At 44.8% G+C, this 23,338-nt stretch overlaps 1 protein-coding gene across 1 annotated transcript; it reads right to left on the bottom strand.

Moving 5' to 3' along the window:
- Positions 1-433: 433 nt before the first annotated feature.
- hif1aa (hypoxia inducible factor 1 subunit alpha a) lies at positions 434-21,729 on the bottom strand. The gene is made up of 15 exons (XM_064323905.1): positions 21,331-21,729; positions 9,239-9,429; positions 8,451-8,596; positions 8,212-8,296; positions 7,496-7,608; positions 6,525-6,727; positions 5,807-5,913; positions 5,498-5,645; positions 5,018-5,259; positions 4,419-4,642; positions 3,672-3,794; positions 3,123-3,367; positions 2,524-2,632; positions 2,022-2,136; positions 434-1,873 (listed from the first exon to the last, which is right to left on the bottom strand). Exons 1-15 carry the CDS (start codon positions 21,360-21,362, stop codon positions 1,722-1,724), a joined length of 2,235 nt encoding a protein of 744 aa, XP_064179975.1. The 5' UTR covers positions 21,363-21,729; the 3' UTR covers positions 434-1,721.
- Between the last annotated feature and the right edge of the window lie 1,609 nt (positions 21,730-23,338).

Here is a 23,338-nt window from a genome sequence, read left to right as displayed (position 1 = left end):
TGGAATCAATGCTATCACAATTTAAGTATTGTGAAAGGTTGTTGGGGGTGACTTTTATCAGGAAGGTGGCTTTTCTGAAGAGAATCAGAATGCAAAAAATGCTTCACCACAGAAATGCAGCATTACAGTGTATATGATGACTTATGTGAATGTGTAATGGTTATGCATGATGGAGTCATGCTGAAAGAAGAAGCAATGAGCTAGCTGAGGATAAAGGACTACTCTCTTGAAATTTTTCCATGGTTACATCATTAAAGCATAGCGGATAGGTTTTGCCCACCATTTCAGTGACCATAGTTGTCGTCACAAAGGGAACAGTCAGAATTAGGGAGTACATGTCTAACCTGTGTGTTACCAAGGGCTCAGGACTACAATTTCATATCCCGTTGTTTCATATCTCAATTTGGTCTGGATCACAGGAACAGGAAGACACTTTTCATATAACCTGGTCCGCATTTTTTATTTACTGATGCAATAAAACAATACATTTAGTGTTAGAAGACCAAACAACAGACAGCAGAAAGATGAATTAACAGAAGTTTACACATATGACAAAATCCTATTAGGAAAGTAACTCCCCAAGGACACAAAAAAGTCAACAGATGTATTATGTTGTTACAATTGTTAATAGTACAGTGACAGCAAGAAGCATGAGAACCGACATTGCATAACTGCCACCATTAAATACAGTGTGAAGCTGGGAATATGGGCTGGCTGGACTAATCAACAATATACGTCAATTAAGCCTAACATACTGTTCTGCTACAGTGATTAAGCATGGGCATTTAAATCTACTGCATGGCTACCTTTCAGCTGGTGGGAAAAGGTGACTAAAGTAACTAAAATATATATTTTAAAAATCTATTTCAGAATTAGACTATACATCTGTTACTAACCTCTCATGATAACTTCCAAAAATCACACAATTTCAGGTCCAAATGACTCAGTCATGTTTCACAATTAATTTTCTGCTCATTTCAAAACGTTAATTTTGCTGGTGTTTTTACACGCAATCTTCATCATTCTAAATGTTACAGGTGATCTATGCAAACAAATACACAGCGTACAGCAACATGTATGGACTGACATAGAACTGCCTAAGCCGCATATATCGGTGAACCACTAACAGACGTCATTCGGATCGTGACAGATTAGACAGGGAGACAAAACGAATCCAGACGCAACACATTTTTATGCACTCTACCATCACACAGAGAACAGGAAAGAAAATACAGAAAAAAATAAATGTTGAATCTTTCATTAAAGTACTTTTAAAAATGCCTCATATATTGCATGATCTGCTGGGAATCTTTTTTGTTTTTTTTTTTGTTTTGTTTTTTTAAGAAAATATATAATTGTGCGATCGATGCTACAATACACCACTGGCAAAAGCACTGGTACTGTGGAGACAGAAAAGAAGATGGCTATTTTTCAAACCACTGACCGCGTGTGTCACTGGTGAGCGTGGGCCTTTGGCCCACATTGGGTCTGAATCACAATAAGACAGCTGGTACACTTGTCCTTCCCAGTGCTCAAGGTTAAGGCTACCTCAAGGCTGCTGCTGTGTTAATATATGTTCTGCCAAATGGGAAATCCGTTAAGATCTACATATATGGTGCAAGACGGTAACTAGACATAGAAAATATAAATAGAGGGAGCTTGGTTTGGGGTGGGGGGTGGAGTAGCAGTGTCCGGTACTGAACACCAGGCTGGCGTTCAGTTCAGTTAACTTGGTCCAGGGCACGCAGGAGCTCCTCTCCCTGCAGCAGGTGTTGGCGGCCCAGGACCGGGGCGTTGACCTCACAGTCGTAGCGTGTGAGCTGGGGAAGACCACTGCCCTCGAAAGACGTCCCGAGCAGGCGGCAGGCCAGATCTGAGTGGGAAAGACGGCACTTGTGCCGTAAGCAACAGACTACACACCGGCAGAGACTGAGTCCCATTATTTAGCATAATGTGTTTAGCATGTGAGAAAGGGTAAAATGGAGGAGAAACAGTTCTCCATTCGGTTATTGGAGACCCACCGGAAGGCAGGAGAAGGATGGTCTTGCTTGAAAGCAGCTCTGAGCCGCGAGCCTCCAGCACCTTGGCTTTCTTTCCCTGCTCGGCAGGGTCTGTCACTTCCTGGCGCAAAGCACCCTGGGAAAATAGCAGTCAGCCCAATCAATCACTCGGCCACTCAACACATCATTACTGTCCCCCAGCAGTAAATCTGTTGTGTAGAAATAATCTTACATACAACACATTAATATAAAATATGAAAAATTAAACACAAACCATCTCAACTAAAAGGGATAAAATATTCAATTCATATTTTATCTTGATTTAGACATTGTGTAAAAGAAAAAAAGGGAATACAGTGAATGATAAATATGGCTAACCAAAATTTATCATCAGCAACAGTCTAGGGCCCTCTATTTATTCTCATAGTGGTTACAATCCACAGCGCTCTTCTCTGGTTTATGCAGTCGGGATATCTTTTTTTACACAACAATGGGGTGCGCAAAAAAACAACCCTAAACTTACCAGTCCAACAGCCTGGGACAAGATGGTGACGTCCTCCAACTTCCTCTTGCGCTGACGGTTCTGTATGGCCAGCCTCTGGGGACTGAGCTCCCTGTCCAGAGCGGACAGCCTGAAACGCAGGCGGCGGGGGAGAGAGTCACAGTGCTGCTGGGGCACGCTCATTTTCACAGCCCTCTGTCCTTATGTGCGCTGTGCGTTTAAGGAACTGAGATGACCATATTTGGACATCACTGCCGTTGAGGAAGGTGCTTAAGGTTAACTGCTTTGGAAAACATCCAAGTAGCTGTATAACGGCTAATGTGAGAAATGTAAGCTTACGCACAGTAGATAATGGCGTCTGCGAAGTAGTTAACAGCGATTGCTTTTAGACGCTGAAACTCATCAAGTAATGTCTGTCTCAACTAAACGTACAGTGCAGTACCCTGTGTGTTAGTATGACAGTACCACTAAGCACTGATAAATATTCCATGTTCACTTAAAGTTGACTAACATTTTAAACACAAGGACAAAATTGGAAGGTGCTTCTGGGTGCTTGGGTAGAGGATTCACAGGCATACGGGGGGGACACACTGAGCTTTCGGGCGGTGCCAGGGCCTCACCTCTTGGCGAGCGGGGTGGCACAGCGCGGGGCGTCCGACTCCTCCGAGGGGGCGGGGGAGGAGGTCTGGCTGAAGGGGGAGCTGGGAGAGCTGCAGGCCTCGTGCAGGTGCTGTGTGGGGGGGGCCGAGCCGGGCTTGGCCAGGATGAGGGTCAGGGGCTCCGCGGGGGACAGAGAGCGCAGCTGGAAGTCATCGTCCATGGGGATGTAGGGGGCCAGCATCTCCAGGTCCAGGTCCTCCATGGCCTGGGGAAGATCAGGGCAGGGGGGGACAGTGTCAGCCATCCTGCCTTCACTCACACAGGACAGCCTACCAGTTACTGCACAACGCCTGGGTTCTGCCATGCGGTCTGTCACAAAGACAAACCAATCCACTGCAGCTTGTCATAAGAACGTATGGTGACGAAATCAGGTCATTTGGCCCATCTAGTCCCACAATTCTGCTTACTAGCCAGAGTGTATCCAGCACTGGCCTTGAACACTCCCAAGATGGTAGAAGCAGTATTGACATAACTAGTGTTTTCACTGTAATACAAAGCATCAGGGCTACCTGTGTGGTGAAAGGGGTCTTGGGCTCTGTGTCGATGGCAAACAGTTTCTCCACCAGGTCCAGTTTGAACTCGCTGCCGATGTCAGAGTCGACGCGAAAGCAGAAGTCCATCGGGCTGCCGGGCTGGGGAGAGAGAAGAAGGCTCGTCACTTCAGCTCCAGTGCTGTTCAACAGGACACAGTCAGTGCACGGCAACCAGGGCCTGCTCTTCTGTCCTGACGAGCTCCGCACATCTCATACACATGCAAACGGTAAACCTTGTATCTGAACCATTTCAAATATGTTAAAAACTTATGAAGTTAACCATATAGCTGAATCATGCTAGTCTTGATCATCATTTCTCCTGTTGTGAAGTATATTAATCATGTCTTAACACCTGCATCTAGAAAGACTTAAAAGATGGGAGTTTCAGCATTCAAGTGAATTATGTGGTTTTGCTATTTCGTACTATTTCTGACTAGCCTACTGACATGGAAAAAGTCTGATTATGGTTGCACCAGCTAGCTGTATGAAGCTTGTGTGTAGAACCAGGATACTAAAGCATACTGAGAATTTAGAAACAAAAACTCTTAACGTGCTATAAGACTCTCTGTAAGTAGGCGCCACATAAACCTGCTCAAGCTAGTGCAACTACCCCATTATCTTAAAAAAGACTCTAGCGCATGGGGTATTATTTATTACCATCATGTCTAATGGCTAATGGCATTAATGGCAATGTGTGGGTTTGGCAGTGTTGGGCATGCTCACCTCTGGGGAACTGGGGCCAGTGCTGGGGCCTGAGGGGGTGCCGGAGGCTTCCTGGGAACAGGGTGCGGGGAAGGGGAAGCTCTCGGAGCTGGGTTCCAGCTTGGCGACCAGGGACTGGGCCGGCTCGCTGGGGGGCAGGGGGGACAGAGGCAGCTTTTCGCTGCTGGAGGGCAGCATCACGTCATTGTAGAGGGGGACCTCCTTCACCAGCAGGATCTCAGAGTCTGCAGGGCGGAGCGAAGGGAGGAGTCAAGATGAGGGCGGAGCTCCAGGGCTTCAAACCAACCATCGCACGACAGCCGAGGACAGCTAGCTACCGCAAACATTTCTCTTCAAAATGGACAGCCTTCATCTTTCTCAGAGGCACATGCCCGCTATTTTTCTTCAAATATCTGGCATGTTAACTCAAATTTCAACTTACTTTAACCATCTGGAGGGGAGTTTAAAAATGCAGCAGCACAATCTTGAAAACCAGTGATGGCCCATAAGCAGAATGAATCAGTAAAATGATGTGGGTTTTGAAGTGTATGTCTCAGCAGAGTTACGACTGAGGGGTCTGCCTGCCCTACAGAGCTCCTCATGCAGGCGGGAGCTCAGACCTGGGCTGCTGAAGTCCAGGGAGATGATGGTGTCTCCGGCAGCGGGAGCCAGCAGGGTGAGCGCCTCGGGCTTCTCCTTCAGCTCGTTGTACAGGCTCCCCATGGCCTTTTCCTCCGCCACCTTGGTGAAGAGCTTGCCCATGTCAGCCTCGGGGTTCTTCTCTTCCTCCTCCTCCTCCACGGGCTTGGCCTTCTTCTCCGTCTGCTCCAGAGACAGGACCAGGTCCTCCTGCACCACCCCGCTGCAGAGACAGGCTGACGTCACACACACGGAACTTTCACAAACCTGCATGTCGTCAACACCAGCCATTCCCTGGTCGGTGGACCACCATGGGTGCTAGCACCCCCTGGTGGCGTGTAGGCAAAGTAGCTACTTTAAGAAAATGGTATTTGTAATATGTAACAGGCACATGACCTACACCATGTCCCAGTGCGCCTCATGCATACACAGTCAATGCTCCCGGAGGCCTGGGCCCGTACCTGAGCACGTAGTTGACGCACACGATGCACTGGGGCTGCGAGTTCTTGTTGTTGTAGATTACGGTGGCCTGGGTCTCCACCCACACAAAGCCTCCCCGCTTGGCCAGCATGCGGTACTGGCCTGTGGTGGCCTGGCCCTTGGCAAACACTGGAGGAGGAGGGCAGAAAAGCAGAACACAGATTAGCCGATTAGGATGTACTGAGCAGAGTGTCCGGCAGAATCCTAGCTGCAGGGCAGATTACTCTGATAGTATCGTAATGCACGCACATGCGGTGAGAGAATGTGTTTTAGAGTGGGGTGATACTCACGGTTGTGGTGAGTCTTGGTCAGGTGGTCTGAGTCCAGGGCATGGTAATACTCGTACACAGAGCGATTCAGGAGGTCCTCCGGCTCGTATCCCATCAGCTCTGTGATCCTGAGGGAGAGAGATAGAGAGAGGGCCTATCAGCACACAGTTGAAACTAAATTATCATCTTTCAACTTAGTTCTGTTGAAGACAGCCACCCCCAAAAGTCCTTCCTTTCAGTAAGCTCTTTCAGGTATTTGCCACCAGGTGGCAGTGTTGCATAACTTTCCCTTGGAGCAGTCACTGACATGACAGCCACACACCCATGGAAAGATTTTTAAAGGATGCAAAACATTCAACTTATTTTTTAATAATACCAAATGTGCATTATGTCTAAGTTAAATTTAACTTGTGGTGTAGGGGAACTAAAAAAAAAATTCCATACCATGCAGAAGACAAACATCGCTTTCCATACGTTATTAGTACTAAATTACATTGCATTACCTTATGCAGCAGTTTTCATCAAGACCTCTCAAAACTTTTATCAATGAAGAAATATGGCACCAGTACACATATAAAAGCAACTATAGCAGAAGTAATATGGAACAGCTATGGGGGGGGAACTGAAAATATATTGACCAAGTGTCTGCAGAAGGGTGTTAACAGCTGAAATGTCTGCAGTCCAGACCCTGGAGTCACAGACCCCGGAGTCACAGACCCCTGGCTCTGGCGGTACTCGCCTCTCGTCGCAGTAGGAGAACTTCATGTCCAGCGTGTGGCGGCTCAGGAAGGTCTTGCTGTCCAGCGGGAACTCGATGTTGGAGGGGTGCGGGATGGGCTCGCAGATCAGCACCAGGTACGGGACGGGGGGCTCCTTGTAGCCGCACTTGTTCTGGGGGTCTTCGTCCTGGTGCACACGGATGTGTCCTGAGCACTGGAGCACCTGGGGAGAGGGCAGGAGAGAGGCCGGGGGGGGGGGGGGGGGGGGGTAACTAAGCAGCCATCTTGGGCACTCTGTCTCTGCACACTGCACACAGAGGGGGAGGGCCTCTGTAATCACCTGTACATATAAAAGCGACTATCATGCTTTCATGCTAGCAGTGGGTACGGGTGTGCACTAATATTGGAGAGATTTCAGACCAGATCCTCAGTGGGGAAATCACGTGTGATGGTTTGGAAAGATTTCTGAGTTCTGGAAAAGGCTTGGATCGCATGCAAGTCAGCCACTCGTCTACAGTTCCAGGCTCTCTTACAAACACAACGCACGGGGCTGTTTAACTGATGGGAAAGGAACCTGTCTGCGGCCATCAACCCTTTCACCTGTGTTTAAAGTGCGTAATCACGTTATCTGGGATTGCAGGCCTTGGCCAGCAGTTCAGACAAACGGGGCCAGAGTGCACTGTAAACAGGGTCCAGGCCACGCTGGTGAGCAAGCCTCCCTCTTCTGCAGGCACTAGCAGGGCTTGGGATTAGAACAGGGGCAGGGTGCTATATTGAGAGCTTTGTTTATGGAATCTCTGCCCAGTGACAGGATAACAGTAATCTGGCGCTACGCTAACTTCTCCCGCTAACCCCAGCCATTCACTGGTCCGGCCCACAAGCTGCTTACGAAGCCGCGCTGACATCCAGGTGGGGGGGGGGGGGGAAAGGACGCGGTGGCTTAAGAGCGCTTCCTGACACGGCCGCCCCGTAAGAGCTCAAGAGGGCTTACCTTCCACGTGGCTGACTTGATGTTGACGGTGCGCCCCCTGTTGGTGAGCGTGCACTTCATGCGCAGGAAGAAGCTTCGCTCCGTGCTCGGCTCCTTGGCCTTCTTGGAGGACCCTGGGAAAGGAACCGGAGCGCTCGATAAGGCCTCAACCGCGATAATCACATTAACGCCAACTGCGCGGATTCAGTCAGCCGTGGAGGTCATTACAGAAATCAGGCCACCGTCTCAAAGCTTCAAACAAATGAGCATGCAAGCTATGCAGAACTCAAAGGATTCAGCGTGATCAGCAAGGGTCAGCAATGAGCGTGTGTGTGTAAAAGCCTGAGCCACAGCACTGCCCTGGCCAGAGGAGGATGCACAGGGTGGGTCTGCTGTGACGCCAGTGACCGAAGGCTAGAGGAGCCAACGCTGGCATGCTCTGCTGCTGTGGGGACACTGAGCACGCTCCTCAGTTCTGCTGCTTTACTGTGTAAAGGCCATATGGGGGGATTCTGGGATTAGTGGCCTATTCTGAAGGAGTCTGTGTCTCTGAGAGCTTCCTTGTAGTAATGAATCTGAAGGATATCCCTGTATCCGTGTGTGTGTGCGCGTGCGTGCGCATGTGTATGCATCTGTATGTACTTGTCTGTGTGCACGCGTGTCTGAGTGCATCTGTATGTGCATGTGCGTGTGTGTGTGTGTGTGTGCGTGCGCATGTGCGTGTACAGTTATTTCACCTGTTCTGTGTACGAGCATCTCCCTCATCTCCTCGTGGTCGCAGGGGTGAGTGAAGTCAAAGACGCTGTGTCCTGTCAGGTCGAACTGCCACGCAGGAGGAAAGACGTTTTAGAGAAACAACCCAAACCCCTGCTGAACACAGTCTCACCCTCTGCAGCCGCATACATATACATGCACACACACACACACACACCGGCAGACAGGCATGCACACACGCAAACCCGAGCAGGGAACTCACCTGGGCCAGCCCCAGGCATTTGCTGACGTTCTCGGAGAGATAGATCATGTCCCCATCCTCAGACAGCACCATGAGGAACCCATCCAGGGCCTTCAGGTAGAAGCTGTTGAGCTGGGAGTCCAGGTCAGACTCCACCACCGCATCATCTGGGGGAGGGAGGAAGGAGACTCGGGACATGAACAGCAGGCTTCACCGGCCTGGACAACACCGCGTAGCCGAGGGGAAAAAAAACCCACAGCTCTAATCACTGACAAAAGAGCAGCTCACTTGAGCTCTCGCTCCTAACGAGCACATTCTTGTTACGAGCGTGCTTTCTGCTGCTTATTTAGCATAATGATTTAGCCTCGGGCTCTGTGTTTCTGCCTGGGTCAACAGTTTGAGGGCAGGAGGATAACATGCAGGGCCGCGAGCGCTCATCACTCGAGTTACAGCACTAAGACGGCGTTCGTTATCGCCCCCTGGAGAAGCCCAGTAGGAAATGTGTGCATGCAGGCTAAATAAGGCTAAATGAAGCAGAGTGAAGAAGAGGCTGGATTTGTGGAGCTCAGGTTTACGATGCGTACAGTACCTGGCTTCCTCCGCTGCTGCAGCGGTGCTGTATTTCTGTTACTTATGACCCCGCGAGCTGGAGGATGAGGTCTCGCCTGCCATCATGCGCCAGACACGGACAGCGCCGGGGTTCGAGTGATCGACACGCCCCAGGCTGCTGTGGGCGGGGCCTGTGCCCACCGCCCTCCCTGCTCCCCCCTCCCCCCTGACCCGACCCCGCCCTCCCGCAGGACACTGACCGGCGCTCAGCAGCTTCCTCATGCGCAGGTAGCTGATGGCCAGCCTCATGACCGAGGCCTTGTCCAGGTTGGAGCTCACGTTGTGGGGCATGGGCAGCTGGTGCGCCAGCTCGTAGAACACCTCCGACTCCTTGCCCCTCCGGCATCGCGCGGCATCTCTCGACTTCTCTTTCCTGCGCTCCGAGCTCACCCTGGAGGAGGGAGGAACAGCGAGGGCCTCGTTAGCATCAATAGCATCCACGCCCACGCTCGAAGCCCTGGGCGCCATTCTCGAGAAGCGCACCATGCAGCCACCGACTACACTAGAGAATGCTGCGGCACTGGGGTCTTTAAGGACGCTACTCGGCGTTTCGTGGGACGCTGCTCATTTACATGAATGTCTTACGCTCAAGCTTATTGGCTGAGAACCAAAGGAAGCGGAGTAAGCCCCCCCCTTCCCTTACTGTGATTGGACGGAGGGGTCATGGTCATATGACATGCACTGGATTCTATGTTCTGGATCTTGGAGTACAGCCAGAGCAGATCAGCACGCGCTCAGACACTTACTGCCTCAGCTTCTTTCCTTTACAGCACTGAGCAGAGAAGCATGGTCAGGCAGAGGGATGTTTAATTAATATAGGCAACTACAGGCTGTAGGTCTAAGCTCTGAAGAGCATTCATTATGATGACATCCGTCCTCAATTAAAATCCATCTCACAATTAAATATGGGACCGACAAGCTGCATTAAAGCAATTATCCAGCCAATACGCTTAATGCCTTCCATCACATTTCATTAAAGAACCTGGGCCAAGCAGTAGTGCTTTTCTCAAATTACAGTACAGAACAGTCTGTGGAGTTTCCTTCTGCTGAAGAGAGAGAGAGAGGGGCTGGCACACAAATACACACCAATTTCCTGTTTTTGGAAAAAAACACTGAAGCTGTAGAGCAGCCTCACTTCCTGCTTCCTGTCTGGTAATCTTCCCCTCATCACCTCTCATTTCCTCCTCCTGGTGCTCCACCCCCTTTACACACTGCAGTGTGCCTGCCTGACTGAAGCTCTTTCCAAATTGGCTAACACACCCTTGGGACAGCTGGGAATTCCCAGGATTGACAGAAGACATTTGATTCATCCTGTCCTGAGTTACTATCTAACCTATGTTGCAATGATAGCAGGCGCTTTGCAAATATACATTGGCATATCCAAATGTGAACCTTCAAATTCATACCAGGCATGTAATGTCAAAGCACCACAGCTGGTGAGATGTGACTTAAATATGAATTTGAAATAAAATTTTCATACCAATATAGACTGCAGTCCATAAGTATTTCAACAGTAATACTTTCTTTTTTTACTTTTTACTCCAACAGATTGGATTTGAAATGAAATGATGAATATGAGGTTAAAGTGAACCTGCTCATGATCCCAGGCACCCAGCCTCATCAGTGAAACATGGTGGAGGTAGTGTTGTGGCTGGAGCATGTATGGCTGCCACTGAACCCGGCTCACTTGCCTTTATTGAAGATGTGACTATGATTCATTCTTAAGCGTATAGGACCATCTACTCAGACCCAGCCAAATGGCTGAAGACTCATTAGAGGGCACTTCACATTCTGGCAGCACAGTGTAAACAGAAAGCAGACAATCAGCATTAGCTCTCATGTGCACATTAGCTCTTAGCTGCACAGTCTGTGCCATCGGTGCCTGGTGGGTGCAAACCCTCCAGACCACAGTAGCAGGCTGTTACACCATCAAAACCGAAGGCAGATATTTTGGGTGGTGCAAGGGGCCGTAGCCAGAACATGAAACTGTCCTACTTTCACCTCATTAAATCTTGGCAGCAGTAACCAGGAACTATCAGCTGAAAGACTGGGGGAGGAGTTCTCAAATTTCTCCAGAGGTTGCAGATGGCCTATTGATAAAACTCTTCAGACAATGGCAGTTTTTTTGGATAAATGTTGTCTTAAGCTGATTAAAGTACTCAGTACAGATCTGTCATATGGCCAACTAACTCAGATCCTTGAAGCATAAATTAAACAAATTTATTTCGGCCATTTTACAGCCAAAGGTTTAGGCAAATGTCCTTGCTGGCATCTGAGCACTGCGTCACAGCTACAATAAGCAAAGATTAGCCTAACCAATGCAACTGTGCAACTATCACAATGCCTCTAAACCAGTCCATTTTCATTTAATTTACTGCTGCACTACACACCTAATAGGAGGAGAAACACAACTGTTTCTATTAACAGAAACCATCTGCTGAGAATTTTAAGCTATTTCTTATCCAAGCTTAAAAGGAATGAAAAAATTTGTGGTGGGGGGGAATAGAAATGCAGTAAAAAAAATTTATAAAAAAGATAAGGGAGGAGAAGATGACTTGCCATTTTTATAAATTTATTTTGACCTAGAAAAATCGGTGCATATATACAACATATCTGCAATGGCCTTTTCAATCAATCCCCTCCATGACAAAAAAACTGTATTTTCATATACAATAGAGTACCAGTAATACTTCAAAGAAATGCCATAGAGCCCAGATATAGATGTGTGTTAATAACTTTAATTTATGATGATCCATTTTGTTTTATGTGACTCGCCTGCATTCTGCCAGCATGCATACAACTCTGAGAGCCAACATTTACTTACCATTCAGAACCCATGTAGGCTGAAAACCTCCGTTTCAGTTTTTGGCAGCTCAAATTGCTCAATATTTTAGTTCCCTAGCTTCCTCCCAGTTGATCATTTTTCACTTGAATACAAAAGCAAACATGCATCACACACCTAGTTCTCCTTGTGCACTTCCTCTTGTCAAGGCCATCATAGCCTTTGCAATATGGTGCCACTTTGTGAGCGGTACTTCATCTCAAAATGTGCATCGTTCCCAGAAAAATTATTTCCCCTGTCAACGTTACATCACCAGCAGAATAATGAATAGCTGGGTGTCCTTCCTCTTGCTTGATGCATCTGCCACTGATCAACAGCTCCTCTCCCTCAGTAAACTAAGGAGAATGAATAGCCTGTTTCCACTGTAGAGCGGAATCTATTATCTTTTTTAGCCAGCCTACCGCCTCAGCCCATCAGTGTTACTGGTGTGGGCTTTGGAAACAGGCCATCAGCAAGCTGTGTAATTACCCAATAGGACAGTGGAAAGTGTCAGGAGGATGGCTCATCATACGCTTCATAAAGCCTACCTGCACCGGAAACAATGCTTGCTTCATACCACAAACACTCTGCTGCTGTGTTTTAGCATTTACATGGAAGCCATACGAAATTGAGTACGAAATTAAGCTAATGGTCCACTCCAACAAACCCCAGCTGATCATCTCCGTAACACAATTACGCTATATGCCATGTCCTGAGAAAATCACCAGAAGCACCGCCTAACTGACTGCACAGTCCCGACTGCACCACCAACTCAACCAATCAAAATTACACAGGTCTTCAAAAAAACAATAAGCCCATTAGGATACATTTATCAGGCCTCAACTCATCCAATCAAAATCTTACAAAGGTCTTCAAAAAAAGAAAAAAGCCATTAGGATACATCCATAGGGCCTCATGATGAAACCAAAATGGATCCTTCCCTTATCCCTTCGTCATTAAATTGGAATGAGCCAGGAAGAAAACAATGTGCCACAACTTCCTAATGTATTAGCAATTTATTGTTACCCGTGTTCAGCAGTTGTCTACGATCATGAAAATGCACTTCTTGTACGTCGCTTTGGATAAAAGCGTCTGCCAAATGAATGTAATGTAATGTAATGTTATTGCCAACATTTCACATTACGAGTACAACACTAACAGGCATCACTGCTACTTAAATACAAGGAACATGGTACATTAACAAGAAAACCACATTTTACTAGCTTTATCACAGTCTTGATAGCACCACAAGATTCTGGGAGTGAAGTGCATGCTCAAAGTACAAGGCCACAAAGTGTTTATGGGCGCAATTCATTGCAAGTGCACCATTTCTACTGTTGATTTAAGCAGGGGCACTCAGTCACTAGTTCACTGAAAGCACCCAGCCTGCAACACGCACTGAGAGTCATAAACCGGGAAGTCACTGAGCTGCAGCTGGATGGTGTGAGATGGTGAGATGAGTGTCAGCAAGATATATGACCTGGACAACATGCAATAGGCCTAAATGATACCAAACATGTCGCGGCTGAGGATTAGAGCGCCAACAACGTTCCAGTGGCGGGCAGCTACTTCAACAAAAAGTTTAATACCCTAGCTGTCCCCCGCGTGACTTCAAATGACTGACGAGCGACGTTTATTATTTTGGAGGCAACTGTAGCACTGTTCAGATATTAAACCGCCCAAACGAACCTGCACACGCGCAGGTTAGCAATGCAGACGAGCTGCTGCGACACGTCCCACCCTTCACGAGGTTTCGAGGAAGCAAAACAATTAAGGATAATGACATGTTTATTTTCAGAAGAAAGTTCTGTTGGTAGCAACAGCCCTACTCGGATGCTTCACTTTGTCATGAAGTCGAAACGGAGGAGGCTAGAAGTGGAGTTTTCCACTCAGAGAAACAACCTTGCTGACCCAGATTTCAGACAGTAAATGTCAAGTCTGTTTGGCTGCGGATTTCAGCATGTGAGCTCTAATGTTTGAAGGTCACCTACAAGTAAAGAAAGAGCGTTATTCACCAGGGCATTAACTGACCTGCATGTGTCTCTGTGCGTCACTCAGGAGAAATCCATTTTGTTCCTGATCTACAGAGCACATCGCTGAGTTTAAATACGATCTCTCACAGACAGAAGGGTATGGATTACCACACTAAATGATATGATCTTCAGGTGGTTAAAACATGGCGGGCACATACTAAAATGATGCAACAGCTTACTGGAATAAATGGTAGGTTGTGTCCGAAGCTCACTCGCTACAATAACCGCCATGGTGAGTTCTGTACTGTACATAAATAAAGAGCTGGCAAGAAAGCTGTCTGAAATAACTGCAGCCACATCATGAAAGAACGACACGTTTCAAAACTGCAGAGGCATGTCATCAATTTGCCATAGCCTATAAACATGCCTTTCAAAAACCGTAATGCCCATTCTGGGCTTCAGGAACCAACGGTAGCGCTAGGGAAACCTCCACTGAACAGGCATGGCGGACGGCTCTGACGCAGTGCAATGCAACAGCCTGTCTCGGCTTGCGTTTTTTCCCCAAGTCTTGCGCCAGTTAAAAGTAAAAAATTGGAAACGGATAAGCTTCAAGGCGTAATAATGTATACTTCCTCCCGTTTAGTATGTATGCAGTTTGTGTTCAGTCATAAGGAGGTCTGGCTGTTACCCTCCAGCGAATAAAAATGCGATGGATGGTGCCGTCTTTCCCCCTCTCTGCCACAGCTGACTGTAGATCAGCTCTGAGACAACAGAACTACGCAACAAAAAAAAAAAAACCTATTAACCTCACTGGCCCATACTGGCCCATGGAACACCCAGCATGCATAGCGGCCGTGTTGCAGGACAGTTAATATAGCGTTTACTCTGCGCGCGTGCGGGTGGGAACCTACGGATCGTAAAGTTTAATGGCGCACCGTTTTCAGGACTGTAAAAGTGCCTGAATGGGAGAGTGGTCTTATCGTCCCGGAGAGAGGCGTTCGGGACGGAGGACACGTCTCTGCCACCCCGCTGCGGCGTGAAGGGCGGGCAGTGTGCCAGGGAGCCCATGCCATCCACAGCTTTACCACACGTCAGCTGACTTGAGCGGGGCGGGCGAAAACATGCCACCGGAGGCATCTACTCCATTTGCTTTGTAGGTCAAACCTTTCCCCTGTCTGCCAGTCTGGGTGCCACATTCAAAAGAGGATTCACGGAAGATTATGTAACCGGCCTTGTAGTGCTTGCCAACAGAGACTCTGCCCAACGCCTCATAATGCCATAAATAGCCTACAGAAATTTTGTTTTTATTTTGCGTGAATATTTTGTACAGTAGCATAGCATTTGCATGTTGCACATTAGGGTGTTATTTACCATCCAATTTTTGAATGATATTCATTTTATTTGTTTATTATTATTGATTTGATTAACTGATCCTTATTTTGGTGGAGGCCTACAGTACATATCAGTTTAATTCTCTTGTCATTTGTACTGGAAAACCAAACACTGTGACACCATCAATATCGCTCAGCCCGAGCTGGTAGTTTGTATCTTCATAAATATAGTAAGTGGGGAGTTTCTTGAATTTGACATTTTCAAAATATGAACAGCGATCAAATCAATAGGAGGTCATATGAAATAACTTATCAACAAGCTGTTCATGTTTATTTCATGTAGATAATTAGGCGAAGACATTACTGCAAATTCATAATATCTAAGATCTCTTCACAGCACAGTAAATGATTAATCAGTGCAGTTAAAGCTCTTTGCATAATTGAAACTGAAACAAATGCAAAGCACTTCCAGCACAAATGAATTGAGAATGAGATTATTTAATATGCAAATGAAATGTAACAGTGTGTACAAGCGTAATATCAATAGCAAAAACTTAATTAACAAACACTTTAACACATAAATAAACGCTTCTCAATGAGAACACAATCACACCAATGTGTTCCTTAGAGCCCGTGAACCTGACGATGAATGTCCACAGCTTCTGTAAACTTGTACATAAACGGTCGACTTGAGACAAGCATCGTTGCAGCTTTTTTAAAACTGCATTTTTTTCAAAAAAAAAATTTTAATACAGCGCAAGTTAACACCCTTGAAACAAAAAATGTATCTGTATGAAAGTATGAAATAAAAAACATTTCTGCTGCAAGTCAAAATATCTTGCATGCAAGGAAAAATGTCAGGCAAAGAGACACATACAGCCACAATTTTAACACCATTCCAAAATGCTGTGATCATGTCTTCAAAGGCCATAAATTGTGTAGTGGACCATTTAATCACATGATGGTTCAGAAGGTGGCCAGATCGAGAGCCCGGGCACCCAGGGCTACCATATTTCTATCCAGAACTACCAATCTAATGCATCAAAGCCCAGCAGACTACCAGTAAATGCTATCAGCCCTAGATGAAAACGCATTGACAAGAAATATATGGACTGGTTAAGATTACAAATAATTTCTGTTGGGTGACCTTCAGTTGGTTCTTCCTTGATTAAACATTTAGGCGGAAGTTCCAAACTGCACAAAGACACAGATAAATATTTTTACAAGACAGTGAGAACTGAAATTTCAGAAGGTCCCCTTTTTAACCAGCATTATCTCAGAAGGCAATCGAGACGGCGACTAATCTTTCATCTTTCTTGGAAGACATTATTATTGTTCGCATTTAGGCATGATAATCTATGTTAAAGAATGCCTCACCACATTAAAAAAAATTGTAAGTGAGCCATTCACCTAGAATACTGGAAATATCTTGGCTAATCCAGATCATCTTGCACAGAGCAATTTACAATACATGAGAAACATAAATGCATTCACTTGATTAATATTAACAATAGTGCTAGACCTGGAAGACAACATTCCTAGACTGGAAAGGATAGGTGCAACATAACAAAAGCTCAACTGTAAGTTTACTATGCTAGCCAAAGAACAAAGTAAAATTATAAATACACACAGATTACATAACACAATGACAGCTAGCTAGTTTGCGAGGAGGACAGGCATATAGTGACAATGCATATATTATCAGCACATCTGTGATTTTGTAACTGTGTATAATAGCACCACACTGAGGGAGTAAGCCAAATAATTGAAAATGTCCTCACACATTATTTCTGCCATTTTTTCATGTCCTCGTGAAATCGTGAATCATGTCCTGCCAATCGTGAATCCTGTAAGGACGCAAGATAGATTTTCCATCCAATCAGATCATATTCCCAAAAGTACAGTTAAACGCAAAAGAATGAAAAGGGCTGTAATTCCCACACGGATCACCCAATTGTTTCATTTCAAATCCAATGTGCTGGAGTACAGAGCCAACACAACAAAAATTGTGACACTGCCTATATACATTTATATTTAACTATCTTCCCAGAGACATGTTCTTAACTGATTACATTTACAGTTTTAGAAAACTATAAACCGCAGTCCATTTAATTTGTTTATTGCCCACGTAAAATAAATGATACAGGATGTAGAAACTTTCTAACATAATTTTCTATACAAATGGTACACATGTACAATGTTTATTCCAAATACACAAGTATAAAACTGCGTCACCAAACGTGGCTGCTGGGTAGCCCAGCGGACTACCGCATGGATTTACGGTTTGTCCGTTGCCAATTACTCCTAACCGCTTTCTCCATGGTGTTCTCACGACTCTGTTTCACCAAGTGCAATGTGAAAATAAGGCAACCAGACTTCAGGTCACGCAGTGTCCTGTCATTAACAACCTAGTCACCAAAACAACAGTAGCCTAAACCAGTTCCCTAGCTGCATTATTAAACGCCAGCGACCGGCCTACATTAACATCCTAGGGTCTTCTGTCACTAGATATTTATGTGACAAAACATTGTTTGGCATTACGTAATATGACGGCCAGCATTATGTAATATTTGCCAGGCTACACACTGTACCTAGAAATGCACTTTGAGTGGATTACTGTTGCAAACTCTGTTGTTTACAACCTTGTGTTATAGTTATGATCATAAACAAATGGCAGGGCTCTAACCTCACATTTTTTCCAAGGAGCGCATGTGTGCCTAAGTTGAAAATTTTTGGAGCACACTACTGCATCCCAATTAGTAGATGTGTGCCACTGCTAACTGGCAAAAGAGCACATCTACTTTCAAGAGCAAATGCTACTAAAAATGGAAGCACTGTAGAGCCCTGAATGGACTGGCAATTTTTTTTAAACTATATTTAATTTAACATTTAAAGTATTACAGTGCGTCAGTCTGTAGCTGAATTAAACAGTTCAAGTTTCATTCGAAATAGAAAAATATACTGCTCCATGCAGGAAACTTCATGCTATCAAAAACAGCTATTGTCACAAAAACACAGAAGTGTCTTAATTTACAGCCATTTCTTCACATAAGTGCTGCACCAAGACACAGCTCTCTACCCTAAACAGAAATATACAGCTACCTGCCAATTCTGTTACTGCTTCCCTTGATTTAGCCTCTGGTGCCACATGTTGCGGCAGGAACCCTCATTGAAGTCAAGTAATCTGTGACTAAGAAGTTAGATATGAAGACATGAACAACAAAATTCAGAATCAAATGTACACTGGACATGCACAAAAAAATATTGAGCCCATTTACGCATATGCATGATTAAAATTAAATAACACTCCAAGATTAACACCAAAAAGACCAACTTGTTTTTCCTATGGTGTGCGGTGTAGGCTAGAGCAGTGGTTCTCAAACTTGGTCCTACTTGGGGACCCCTGTGTATTCTGCTTTTTGTGCTGACCACAATAGCAAACCCAGAATCTTAACATGCTGTTAATTTTTCTTAATTAGGTGCTGTTAAAAGGGATTATTTACCCTCTTAATCCACATTATGACAGAAATAGTTCTGCCATTAAGAATCCCATGATCACACTGCACTTATTGTGCTATACTGCAAACAATTGCATGAAGAAGTCAAATTTCTTAATCGACCAAATTAAAGACTGCAGTGCTTCAATAGCCTCTGAATTAGGTTTCTGAACACATGCAAGTTCTTTCATTTTTTTCCTTAAATGCATAAACACAATGCAGGTTTCACTTGTCATTGGCTTTGTCTTTTAATTCTTAATTTTCTACAAAATGGTTTGTTTTAGTGGGCATAAGTCCACAGTTAGCAGCCTACCAGTTCACCTCAGTCTTTAATTTGATGAGTTAAAATTTTTTACATCTAGTTTGCAATATAGCATAACGTGAATGTAGACTTTTATTCTTCATGACATGCATAGCTATTTCTGACATAATGCATCTAAATAGGGTAAATAATCTCTCTAAACATTACAGGAGTAATTCATAAAATATTACAGCTTGTTAAAATTATAGGACTGCAATTATGGTTGGCATGAAAGCCAGCATACACAGGGGGACCGAGTTTGTGAAACCATTGGGCTTGAGTACAAAGGTGATACTCAAGCCTGCAAAGCTAAATTAAAAACACTGTCTGGCAACCTCCTGAGCTCGGTACGTAGTGTGGGGGAGAATCAGCTCTATTACAGATGGACCAAAGGACAGCTTTCAACAAACTTAAATTTAAAGACAATCACACCAACTACATAATAACTTCCAAAACACTGCCCATTTATTGAGCGAAGACACTAAAGTTTGATGAGTTTTGACCATTCACTAAACCCATAGCCTCCGTGAATGGAAGTCTCCGTATGTCAATTATCCTGCTCTACACATAGATCTGGAATACAATCACAAAGGGAAGGCAACGAATCACACCGGCCAGCGAGTATTCCTGACAGTCGGCAAGGAGCGCGTACTGACGAAGGCTGGGAATAACACAGGGCACTCTCTAAAATACACCAGAAACAAAAGGCTAGAGTCCCACCACGTCACACACAGCAGGACACTACCACAAGTTAATGTCCTTACAGAAATTCATCAAGCCAAGATCCTGTGCAGATGGACCCGACTATTGAATCAAATCACTTTGCTACCACTGTACCTCAGTTAAGCCAATTTTCCTCCAACACATTCAAAAATTCTGTCAGAATTATGTAGCACAGGTATATTACCCAGTAGACTTAAATAGAAACGCAGGCCTTTAATTGTGGGACGCAAGGTCAATGCTCCTAATTAATAATTTATTAACATGGCAATTCTTTTAAAACATTCTGCTGTCGAGACAGGCAACAGGTACGTTTTTACTATCATCTAAATTCAACGAAATTAGGGAATAGCAAAATAGCACATACATTTGCCAGATTTCAAATGTGATTGTCAGTGAATGCATATCATACCAACCAGCTCGTTTAAACCAGCAAGACAAAGAAACATCCTTGTTGGGGTACAAGAACGCGTAGACAAGTCGAAGGTTTGAACCCTAGGAGGTGAGACACTGAAATATTTCCTTTTAACTTCAACTCAATTTTCCTGAGCAAGTATGCCACTATAAAATTGACAATGCCGCAACTGTACGCTGTGTAAATGGTCTGCAAAGAATAACGAGGCTTTGAAGTACACATAAATTATTTAAGCATGTGCAGATTTGTGTTGGCTAAAATAGGCAGACGCAACCTAGCAAGTTAAATTACTTTAAACATGCTTCTTAAAACAGCAAAAAGTTAAAACTTTTTTTTCCTCTGAATTTGAGATTTCACTGAATAGCAGTAATTACCCTCATCCAGTCGCTTCAACGACACCACGTTGTCAGCTTTATATAAATTAATTCAACCACTGTGTGATGCAAACGACTGAGGATCAAGGAATAAAGTGCGGATTGGAAATGCAAAACATGCGGATAAAGATAGATAACGTGTTCATTTAGCCTGTTAGTTAATAAGTCAGGCAGGAAAACCCGAAATAGCTCACAACAAACGTTACCACAGCTAACATAGTTGGAGTAAGTTACACTAAGTAGCAGTTGGATGACTTACGTGTAGCTTAAAGAACTTGCTCACATTAAAGTTACCTGGTTTTCAGTTTAAACTACCTCTATTAGACACATGTTTACTTCATTTGTTAATTTGCTTCTCTGTTGTATAGCTAGTTAGCCATCATGCAAACCAGAAAAGCAAACTTCTGCAGCTATTTTAACTAACGTTTGTTAGGTAGGTAACGTTAACGTCAGGGAGCCACGTTTATATTCCCAGTGACACCCTACATTAAAAAATCACAAGACATAATGCAAAATTGCGAATCAGAAAAAAGAACGTTTAAAAATGCAAACGTTCGTGAACTAGAATCACCACAAACAAGTCGCCCGATTCCAGAAAGCTAGCTAGTGTCCGTGACAAAATGGCGACGTGGACGGTGTCTGAGTAATCCAGGACGGCTGGCCAACTAGCACTGCCAAACGTATAGCTAGCTTCCCATTTTATACTCGCTGACAAGATAACTCAATCCAACTATAAAACATATTTAGCAAAGAAAACGTGCATCAATACACTTAATCAAAAAAATAAACGTGGTTAGCTACCTAACCTGCAAGAGAACAAAACACAAGCTACCCATCTCCCCCCAAAGCAGAACATGTACCTTTTCTTTTCAGTGACAACCCCTGTGTCCATTCTGGGATGAAAATCTCTTTTTGCTACAATGCTAGCAAGGTGCCAGCTAGATATTCCCGAAACAACGCTGTTAGCGACCAAGTTGCAGGTCCGTGTGTGAAGACGTATTCAGCAACAAGCTAGCAATGTAGTTGTTTAACGGGCTAAATCCAAAGAAACTCCAAGAAAATCGCAAATTCCCTTTTATTTAAAAACTTTGTTGCTTTTCGTAGTGTTAAGAGGTTAACCCTCTGATGCTCTGAATGTCAAAGCATCCGTCGGACGCCTTCTTTGTGTCAAATTTTTCTGCCAAAGTTTGAGAAGCTCCACTGCTTCAGAGTTGCCTCTCGCAAGCCGCACTACTGTGTACTGTAGTCTACTGCCCCCGTTCCCAGTCTTTCAGGGAGCGAGCAATCACATGCCACACAGACCACATGGACGCGCACGTTCTGATGAAATATTTCCTGTAAGAAGCCTGTGCTCTGCTGAGCAAAAGAACTTGCGCGACTTTTACTTGTTTGTAATATACTCATTCTTCCATTAGTTCACTTTCATTTTTAATGTTTATTGTTTTTAAATTGACATTTATATTTAGACATAATGTTTTCCTCATATCACTAATGTATTGCAGTCTGCAACTGCTTTAATCGTGCAGGCTGGTGGAGAGCCAGCTCATATATGGTTGAAGTATACCAGAGTTTCTGACGCTGTGGCTGCCGTCCAAGGGCACTGTCCTCGGATGAGTGCTGCTTCTTAGGGGAATTTGGTCAATTTGATCGCTTTGTTTCTAAGCAACAACAATCCGCCTTCTGTGCACAACCTTCCTCTCTCATTTACTTAAATGTGGTATATGATATGATCCTGAATCATATTCTGTTGACTTACATAAAGATTTGTATAAAGATTTTTCACATTTGTTGCACCCACTACAGAGTTGCACTTGAACGATTACACTTGATTTTTAAAAAATCCCTGGACAGACTGATGAATAACTGCTCAAGATGAGCTCAGATTACTGAGCTGTCTGTGGCAGTCCGAACTGGCAAGGGAGGAACCAAGGTTTTGAATCTCTGCTGATTCTTTTTCCTATGAGAAACGTGTGAGTCGTGCAAGAATTCCATCATGCTCTGAGCAAGGATGGAAAAAAATGTGAAATTCCACAAACATTTAATCATCTATCCTGGAAAGTTCCTCAACAGGCTATATGTACACTTGACTGCATCAACTACAGACATTCCCTGTCACCAAAATTTAGTGGCCTTCGAGCCAACATAAAAATTGTATTATTCACTGGCTGGTAGGTTGGGTGCTGTTCCCAGAACTGGCTGGCAGAATTGCGCAATGTGAAAATGTTAGCATTGCCACTCAGAGCACAATGCTGAAAGCTATTACAATACATCCTGATTTCATTGACATTTGGCAGACTTACAGGAGGAGGGACGAAAACCATCCATCCATCATCTGGTCCACTTATCCTGGACAGGGTCACAGGGGGTGCTGGATCTCAACCTGCATTGGGCAAGAGGCAGGAATACACCCCCCAATCTATCACAGGGAACACACACCATTCACTCACTCATACCTATGGGCAATTAGCCTACCTGCATGTGGGAGGAAACCAGAGGAAGTACCCACACAGATACGAGGAGAGCATGCAAACTCCACACACAAAAATGCCCCAGGCTGTATTCGAACCCAAGACCATCTTGTTGCGAGGGAACAGTGCTAACCACTCTCGGGAACAAAAACCAGCTCCCTTCATATCAATTTTTCACTGAACTGGCAAAGCATCGTGCTCTCACAGCAATCTGTTCATTTGAAGTAAATGTTTGCATTCAATTCATACCAGTAGCAGATCAGACTTAATGATGTGGTAATACAGTCAGGATGTGGTGAAGTGACTGTTGCTGCCCATCCCAATTGACTGGACTTGGCAGGCTGTCAACCAAGGATCTGTAGTTCAGTTTAGCAGCCACATGTTGTATGGCTAAATTAAA

Source organism: Anguilla rostrata, chromosome 1 (genome assembly GCF_018555375.3).
Source record: "Anguilla rostrata isolate EN2019 chromosome 1, ASM1855537v3, whole genome shotgun sequence".
NCBI lineage: Eukaryota > Metazoa > Chordata > Actinopteri > Anguilliformes > Anguillidae > Anguilla > Anguilla rostrata.
The sequence above is the reverse complement of the archived record's forward strand: the minus strand, read 5'-3'. Positions and strand labels throughout refer to the sequence as shown.